Source organism: Nematolebias whitei, chromosome 18, assembly GCF_014905685.2.
Source record: "Nematolebias whitei isolate Nwh7 chromosome 18, NemWhi1, whole genome shotgun sequence".
Classification (NCBI taxonomy): domain Eukaryota; kingdom Metazoa; phylum Chordata; class Actinopteri; order Cyprinodontiformes; family Rivulidae; genus Nematolebias; species Nematolebias whitei.
In genome coordinates, this window is record NC_056515.1 from 29,141,805 (window position 1) to 29,151,420 (window position 9,616).

Here is a 9,616-nt window from a genome sequence, read left to right on the forward strand (position 1 = left end):
GTGCGTTCAGGTGCTGGTGAGGAATTTCACAGCTGCATCTGTGTGGATGACAAGCTGTGCAAATAATGAACCGAGCATCCGAGGGATAAATCAGCGTGGTATTTATTAACGAGGAAATATCTGAAGCCTTCTCAGCTGTGCTCAAAGTTTAGTCAAAAATAAATGATAAACCATTGAAATATACAGTATATATATATAAAAAAAACTAATTATATACTGTGAAACTTTAAGAGATGACAAAGTTCTACATACTGTGGATGATTTTAAATGTGGCTTGTACTTAAACAATAAATAGCATCTTATGTGTATGTTTTTTTATAATATGAAATAAAATTATCATCTTACATCCTTCAATCGTTGTATTTTTAATTAAGCTTTAATGTTTTTCTTTAAGTATGTTTTCCCTCAGTGTATTTAACTTGATTGTACAAAAAAAAAAAATAATTAGATCCATTTAATACAACTTTAATTGATAAAGACAGAGATTAGATTTTTTTTTAAAAGGTTCAATGGAGAGGTTATAAACAAACAATATCTTACCTGTCGTACAAAGCTTTTTGCATGGTTTTTAGTTTGGAGGGGGAAAAGTTAATCCACATGGATCCAAATCCAAAGTAGATTCACAAAATGCACCAGAGGTGCTACAGCTAGCTGCTGCTGTGAAGTAGCATTTGTTTTTGTTTGTGATTAATAAGGAGCCGAATGTGAATAAACATGGAAGCGCTGGTCATGGTGAAGGAACAAGAAGTAGTTTTGTTTTTAAAAGTGAAACTAAATCAAACGGACTGAACAACTTTGATGATTTACAAAGAAATAAGTGGGATCTGAAAATTAGAGTATAAATACACTGGAGCTGACAAGAATGATAATATCTATTGTATTTGAGCCATTTATTTTATCCGTGTGACAAAAAAAAACATCTTTATTGTAAACTGTTAAATCCAGAAATCGAGTTAAAAGCCGTCACATCCTCCCCTCTTCTTCTGAATCTGCAGTTTTCCTAAAACATAAAATCAAAATCAAAATCTGAGCTGAGGTTTTGAGCTTCTCCACAGGAGCAAAAACTGCTCCACATTATATCCACATGTATCGAAGGGTTGTGGTCTTTCACTAGATGAAAGAGTTCTACCTTTTCTGTTTTCTGTAGTGCAGGACTGTTGTTGTTATAATTACAATCAGTGCCACGGCTCCAATGACTGAACCAGCCACGATTCCTGTGATGTTACCTGAAATGCAAGAATTGTTTCAACATTAGTCTCCCCATAGCCATGCATTCACATCAAATAGTCTAATCAGTTAATTTATTCAGATTATTTAATCTGTTTCACCTCAGTTGTGTAGTATGTTGCATAAAAACTGAAAGAGCCAGGCTTTAACCAGCCACAGTCAAACATTATTTGGAAAATTCTTATTAAAATTCTTAATTTATCAGTATTCTGCTTCAGACAAAGCAAATTCCTAATGATCCCTTATGCTGACACACTTGTTTATGTATGAAGTAAACAGGTTATGATAAAGATAATATGTTTACAGCAAATAAAGCAGAAAGAGATTTGCGGAAAAGTCCTGATGATTTTGTTCAGCTCAGTCCTGCATGAAGTGTAGATTTCACGTGAGTCTTATTAACGTGTATTATTTGACTGTTTGTTATAATTGTTATCACAAAAATATGTTTTTTAGGTACCACTTTACAATAAGGCTCCCCTTATAGATGGCTAATAAATAGTTCATAGATATGTTACTAATTCCTCTATAAACACTTTATAAATCATTAATAACTGTTTATTATGCATTAATTAAGGGTGACAGAGACAAAACTGACCAGTTTCTTGCCAAATCTGTTCACTATATATTTATTCTAGAGTTGTTATATTAAACATTTCAGACTAAGTTACTACCTTGTAAGCACAATAAGCATTTGTAAACCTATTTTTATTAGGATATAATATTAGTTGTAGATACTTACAATGCAGTGGTAACGTACATTATATAATAAAGAAATAAGATTACAAATGCTTATAGTGCTTACAAGGTAGTAACTTAGTCTGAAATGTTTAATATAACAAAGATGAAATATATAGGTGAACAGATTTGGCAAGAAACGGGTCAGTTTTGTCTCTGTCACCCTTAATGAATGCATAATAAGAAATTATTAATGATTTATAAAGAGTTTATAGAGGAATTTATAACTTATCTATAAACTATTTACTATAAGAGGAGCCTTATTGTAAAGTGGTACCTTTTTTTAATCTATTATGCAACAATGATAAGGTGTCATAAATGTAAGATAAGGTTGAAAATCTTTATGAATATTTCTGGGAATATTTTTTTTAAATCAGAGCTTATGTCTGAAACTTTTCAGGGTTTATTTGTGTTTGTGCATTCTTGTTTCTTCACTTTTCTGCATTCAGTAGCCTCCCTTTATTTCTGTGCAGAAGCTTGTCAAAGTATATGATGCTTTTTCAGAAATACAAATGATCTGAAAGCGCAGATTTATAGATCGCATGAGAGTGATGCTCAAAAGTGCAACGTCTCGTTTGTTGTTTGTTGTATTTATTTGACTTTAGTGAAATTTTTGATTCTAGGAAATTTTGAAAGGTTGTCGTTTTGTATTTTTAAGTAATGCCTGGAGAGTTTTTCATTATTAATTTGTAAAGTGAGACTCTCATCCCAGCTGGTACCTTTTTATTTGCACTTCTATGAGAACTTCTGTGCACTTTCATGCTTCACAGCTGATTTGATCAATCATATACACACATTCACACACACGAGATCAAAAACAGACACAACTGTTGCCACTGATTTGTTGATTTGTGGGAATCAAAGTTTTAATATTGATTTTCGTGAGTTTTCGTACTGGAAACCACGCAGCTTGTATCTTCTCCAGACCACCGGCCGTTCTTCTGACAGAAACGCTCTGCTGATCCTCTGAGCGTGTAGCCCTCGTCGCAGGAAAACTGCACCTTAGCTCCTTGCAGGTAGGTGGTCCCATGCTTTTTCCCATTACTTGGTGGTGGAATCCATCCACAAGATAAAACTGCATATAGTGATAACCAACATTGAGGTTAAGCTGAACTTGATGTAGTTTTTAAAGGTTCGTTCAGACGTTTTTACCTGTTTTCAGATCGTTCACCAGAGAAACGTGGCTCTGAAATGAAACTCTAGTTGCATTTCCCATCGCTGGACTTCTGCCAACCAGGACATCATACCTGCAGGACAAAGAAAAGACCATGAAAATGCTCAGATGGTCCAAACTTTTCTGAAAATCTAATATCATGACTTACATTGTATGTCACAATGTGTTTGATGTGAAAATCACAGCTACTTTAAACAAAACAGAACAGAACTTTAAAAAAAAGTTGTTTGTACGATTTAGTTCTCGTGTTTTTAGTTTTTTCTGATTCTCAACACACCTGACTGAATTTACCAACCATCACACCTAGTCTCCACGTTTTATTTGCATGCTTGAGGTTTGTACATTTTTACATGTCCAGTTTTTGTTGTCAGTTCCCTCACTGAGTCACATCAAGTGAATTTTCAGCTTGGTTCCTTGGTTTTCCTGCAACTTCAGCACCTTTTGTTTCAGAAAGTTAACTTGTGTTTTGATCCTCTTGTTCCAACTTCTGCAAATGAGTTTTACTTCCATCGTCATTTTATAGCAGTGGTGTACCACAAGGCTCAGTCTTAGGACCCACACTCTTCACAATCTACATAAGTAATGTAGGTCAGATCATTCCAGATGCATCCTTACATTTCTATGCTGATGATACAGTTGTTTACTGTCGAGCTAAAACAGTTGCTAAGGTTTTCCAGCTTTTACAGTCTGCTTTCAATATCATCCAGTCAAGTCAGACTTGTTCCATCTCAAACTGGTGCTAAATGTTGATCAAATCAAAGGATGTTGTTTTCAAACAGGAAGTCGGATCCAGCAGTCCTTCCTTCTATCTTATCTATGAATGATGTTCCCACTGAGTCCGTCGATTCTTACTAATATTTGGAAATCTTGGTCGATGCACATTTCTCTTTAAAGCCTCACGTTGAAAACTTGGTAAAAAAAAAGGCTGAAAGTAAAACTGGGTTTCTTTTTCAGAAATAGATCCCGTCTAATTCTGAATACTAGGAAACACCTCGTAACTGCTACTTTTCTTCTGTCCACTGACTATGGTGACGTTATTTACATGAACGCTCCTGCAAGCACCTTACAGATGTTGGATGATGTTTGTGTAAGTCAGTGAGACTAACCTGTACAAAGGTTGAATGAATAACAAAAACACAAAATTTAACGGTCACCCAAAAAAAAAAAAAAAAAAAGAAGTCATAACATATAAGAAATTTCTAAAACACAGAAAACACATTTTTAAATAATTCAGATATAAAATGCAGTTTTAAGAAAAACCATTTCACCTCTCTTTTTGAGAAATGTTTTCTTAAGTGTGTACATTTTACTCAATGCCGTAGTTTAAAACAGTTAATGCTCAGGTTTTTCTGCTTAGTTTCACCGCCTATTAAACATCGTTAAAAAAGTGATCCTTCTAACATCAATATGCCAATATTTTACTAATCAATGACAGAAAAACTGGCCTTCTTGTCTAAAAAATAGTAATGGCACCATCTGTTTTGAGCCAGACCTGCTTGTGGTTCCATGTCATACCTACAGAACTGAGAGCCCTCTCCAGAGCATATCTCTGCTGCTTGATCAGTCAGCGGATCATCTGGATCCTCAGGGACAGAAAACACCGGAACAAAACTGTCGTCGTGTCTGAGTTCATAGTAAAATGTGTTTAGAAGATATTCTGAATCATAAGTGAACAAGGCAGACGTGTTCAACACAGCCCCTGTAAGACAAAACAATAATTGTGTTGCAATTTAACATCTCAGGATTTGTTTTAATATGATCTAAAACGTGTTTTTTGCTTGTAAAAATTCATAAGACCAGAGAATTTTGTGATTTCCTAATTGTTGCTTATGTTGCTAAATTCCTTGCAGGCCTAGAGAACTTTCATGCACTTTCTGTAGCGCTTTATGTGCAGAGATTTCTTACAGCTCGCCCCGAAGTTAAACAGCTCCACTGGGTCGGTGTGGTTCTGCACAGACTGGCCGGTGCTGAAGACCAGGTCATCTGTGGCGTCGCTGTTCATCTTTCCCAGCAGTCCAAGAGTGGAGCCTTTAAACTCCTCTGGCAGGAGGACGGTGGTCGTCACGGTTACGCCTCTCAGCCGCACTTCCACCCCGGCTCCTGATGGGAACATCACGGTCACGTTGGTGGAAGTCGGAGAGAACACAAACACACCTATAGGAGATTTGTTTTAAAGAAAAGCAGCAAAATAAAGTTATATACATATTTTTTTTGACAAATAGAAAACAAGAGGAAGCTCACCGTGTAGGTCCATCCAGCTCTGCTCAGCAAAGGAGAGGGTTTGCTGGTTTTGCAGCACTTCCAGTCCATTGTTTGCATGACTCAAACGCACCTCTACAATGTCAGAAGAGGCTTCTCTCATGGCTACGGATGTCAACTTTGTAGCGTTTATCACAGTTCCTGAAAGTGCTAAAAACACATCATTTATGTTTAGAATAAAACCCAGATTTTGATCAAATGCTGTGTTTTTCTGTCACCGTTCACAGGCTCTGTTCTGCCTTGGATCACCAGTTGTTTCTGCTCTGACACGACCAAAGTGTATTCCCCTTTTCCGTTGAACGAGTAGCTGACTCCATCAAACGTTACGAAGTGTGGATCACCGAACACCACGGCTGAAATTAAACATGCACTGGTGAATTTATGCAAAATAATAATCTCGTGCTGCTTCGGCATGGATTACCAGCAGTACCTGAGCTGGGTGACTGGTACTGCCTGCAGTCACTGGAGGGCCGGTGTTTAAAGTAGTAGTGACAATTATCAGACCAGAGGCAGCAGTAATAAAAACTGAGGACGTCATAAACCCAGTGCGATTGTCCGGGGATTCGAGGGGGTTTCTTGTAGGGAGGCGACCCCCAGTCATGAGCTCGGTCTGGAGTGCTTCCCCCAATCGAGTCTGCAGTCAGGACCTGAGCACCGGTGCTGTCATAACAACACTGTTGTCCTGCTGCGTATTTAGGACTGGAGACAAATAAAAACACTTAATAGTATGTTTCACTATACCTGCAGGAACTGTAATTTTAGAGGCTTCTGATTTTGAACTCTGTTTACTGAAGAATAAGGAAATAATAGGAACGTTTTCAACTGGAAAAGCCATAATTGGAAGCGATGTCTTTTTAATGCTAAATCTGCATATAGACTTGTAAAATCTGGTAGTGTCAAGGTGTGATGCATAGTGGTTAATGTTTTTTAATACAACATCCAAACTTTTTCACTTGTATCCTTCATGATTGGGATGAGAAACACAATAATATCACAATATTATAACGAATGAGGAGGAAACTGTATTTGCCTTTTAAATATTATTACAAATCAAGATTTTTTTTTTTTAATCGACAACACAAAGAACAATAATTTGGAGAATAACTTGTTGGTGAAGTAGCAAAACCATTCTAAACAATAATTAATCAGTTAGGGATTAAATTAATTTTATCCATCCCTCTATTATCTTTTACCCGCTTCTTCCATTTTGGGTCAGGGGGGTCGCCGGTGCCCATGTCCAGCAATCACTGTGCGAGGGGCGGGGTACACCCTGGACAGGTCGCAAGTCCATCACAGGGACACATAGAGACAAACAAGACAAACAACCATTCTCTCTCACACCTAGGGACCATTTAGAGTTACCAATCAGCCTAACATGCATGATTTTTGGTCTGTGGGAGGAAACCGGAGTACCCAGAGAAAACCCACACATGCACGTAGAGAACATGCAAACTCCACCTAGAAAGGCCCCCGGACCGGGATTTGAACCGGACACCTGCTCGCTGAGAGGCAGCAGCTCTACCAGTTGCGCCACCGTGCTGCCCTAAATGTGTTTTATATCTAAGGCAAAATTATTTATTTTAGCAGGAATTATTTTGGCTTTTTTATGCGCACAAATTTAGACAAAGTTTAACTATTTAACAGTTTGCTTTGGAATTTGGTTGAAAGATGTTATTTAATAAGACCAGATCAAGTCATTTGTTATTACTGCAAGCCAGGAAATAATATATTAAGCTGCATCAACTAAAATGGTGTAACCAGACCCAAAGTTGCGTCATGTCACCAGGTCTCGGCTCCTTACCGGGTCAGTTAGAGGGCTGGGTTCACTCGTCTTTCCAGGGTTTTTCTGGTTGATCAGACCAGGATACACCATGAGGGGAGGACTGGCCAGGCACTGCCCAAAGTAGCCGAAAGTCAATGTGACTGCTTCAAGGGTCGGCGTCTGAGCTGATAAAGGTGTGCGACAATCGGCAACCCTCAGCTAGCTTTCACTTTAACCGAAAACATCAGTATCACAGTGAAAAAAAAAAGTGTCATCTTCGGTTTGCTTCTAACAAAAATTGTTAATGAGCAAACTTGTTGTTTCTTTGCTCAGTAATAAACCAAGACAAACATCAGACGGACATCAGGATGCAGAAAAAGACAAACTGAAAGTGTCACACAAAGACACTTTGTGTGAGCTCTCAGCTCTCAGAAGAGTTTTGGGGATCTCTCAGATGTTATGACGCCCCTCTGATGTGAACAGATTCTGGCTCACAAACACTTGCACACACGTGTTTCTGAAGGAAAAGCTATTTTCTGATAAACAGAACAGGGAAGTTTGTTAAAAACACATTATAATATTTCACATGATTTCATTATAAGGATTGCAAACAATTATCAGCATCATTCATGTTCACACCTGTCATAATCAAATAAAATAACTTCATTAATGATTTGTTTAATCGTTCTTAAAAGCAAAAAAAAAGAAACTGTAGCTGACTCTGAATCCAAGGATAGTGAATATGTGAAAACATCAAACCAGTGGTTCCCAACCATGGTCCTTGAGGAACACCATCCTGCACGTTTTAGTTGTTTCCCTGCTTTGGCACGCCTGATTTGAATGAATGGGTGATTAACAGGCTTCTGCAGACTTGAGAAAGTAATTACATCACTGAATCAGGTGTGTTGGAGTGGGAAAACATCTAAACCATGCAGGGTAGTGTTCCTCGAGGACCAGGGTTGGGAACCATTGCATCAGACATTATTCAAGTTTAGAGCAACTTTAAAGAAAACAGTTCATGGTAAGTCTGGTAGACAACTCAAGGGTCAGAGGTCATAGGCAGGGGAGCACATCCTCATGCTGCAGCAACAATAAATTATTAAAAATATATATTTTTCATGGACTATTTTTAGAATTGGTCAGTTTTTTTCAGTACTTGCACTGCACTGTTTTATGCTCTGCAGAATAGGAAAATTACACTGAGGTCCATATATTTATTTATTTTGGCTCAACATAAAAATCACAGAAGACCTAAAACATGTACCTTTTTGTATTTTAAGTGTCTGAACAGCAAAATCTGGAAATATTTCTAATGACTGTTTTAAACTCATGACATTGTCTTCTACTAGTAAGGGGATGATTTTTGGTCAGGCAGGGACTCACCTGGCCTGTATGGCCCTCACACAGTGAACACACCCAGGGTGGTAGGTGCACACGCTCCCTTTCTCAATATCGCAGCCATAATCCGTCTGTGGAATGTGTGACAGATACAGTTCGTTACATGCAGCCTTGTGTGGAAACTTAAAAATCCAACTTGCACAACATATTAAACCTGTTTGATAAACAGAGTCAAGTCAAATTTATTGATATAGCACATTTAAAACAGTAACTGTTATCAAAGATAGATTGCTAAAAAAACATTTTTGTCTTGTCCGTGACGCCACCGAGTTCTAATAAAAATGTACTAGCTTTTAAACCAGGTGTAACCAAGTCGTGACATTTTTAACTCACAATTTGCACAACTGTACCATCTGTCAACTTTCAATAAAAACAACTTTATGACTTTAACCCTACTTACCCTACTTGTATATTCATATAATAAACTTGATCTGTGCTGCAGCTTGAAGATACTTTTGTCATAAAACCTATAAATAGATAAGCTCTTCTTCTTTTTGACTTTGAACAGATGAGCAGTGAGGGAGAACAAAAGTCATGGCTGCAAAACCATAATCAATAATGTTTATCTTGCAAACCATCTAGGACACCAATAATCTGATTACCTGTCTGTGCAGTTCATCAGAAACTTCTTTTATGCCCTTGCTCAAGTTATAATCTGTCTATGTTTATAATGTGTGTCAGTTAATGTGTTCCTGACACGTTCATTTGTAAATATGTTATAGTTCTTTACAGATTCTTAATAACTTTTCTGTTCTTAAAACCCATTTTCATAAGTAAACTTCCTTTAATTCTGATAATGTTGCGAGGGGATGATGCCATTTTTTTTATTAGTTCTCCTCACACTCACATGAAACCTTCCAGTGTCGGCTCTTGCTTGAGCCAGAGTGCAGGGGCAGTCGATGATCTCGCCCAGGAAGTCGGGCAACTGGTTTTCAAGCTGGTCCCAGGCTAAACATTTCTCCAGAGCCCAAGCTGTGGAGTTCTGCCTGAACTCTTGCTCCAGATGCCAGGCCAGAGCGTGATCCTCAGTCCACGCAGCCTCGACATTCCTGAAAAAAAAA

The 9,616-nt window shown here is 37.7% G+C and overlaps 1 protein-coding gene across 1 annotated transcript in view; it reads right to left on the minus strand.

The window, feature by feature from the left end:
* Positions 1-963: 963 nt before the first annotated feature.
* LOC119424539 (sushi domain-containing protein 2-like) overlaps positions 964-9,616 on the minus strand; it is a 10,194-nt gene continuing 1,541 nt past the window's right edge. The window contains exons 2-12 of the mRNA XM_037692024.1: positions 9,403-9,604; positions 8,541-8,626; positions 5,826-6,094; positions 5,601-5,748; positions 5,378-5,529; positions 5,042-5,290; positions 4,652-4,835; positions 3,115-3,209; positions 2,858-3,037; positions 1,130-1,226; positions 964-1,000 (exon numbers count right to left, since the gene is read on the minus strand). Of these exons, the coding sequence (XP_037547952.1) occupies positions 964-1,000; positions 1,130-1,226; positions 2,858-3,037; positions 3,115-3,209; positions 4,652-4,835; positions 5,042-5,290; positions 5,378-5,529; positions 5,601-5,748; positions 5,826-6,094; positions 8,541-8,626; positions 9,403-9,604 (1,699 nt within the window). The remainder of the gene's footprint in view (positions 1,001-1,129; positions 1,227-2,857; positions 3,038-3,114; positions 3,210-4,651; positions 4,836-5,041; positions 5,291-5,377; positions 5,530-5,600; positions 5,749-5,825; positions 6,095-8,540; positions 8,627-9,402; positions 9,605-9,616) is intronic.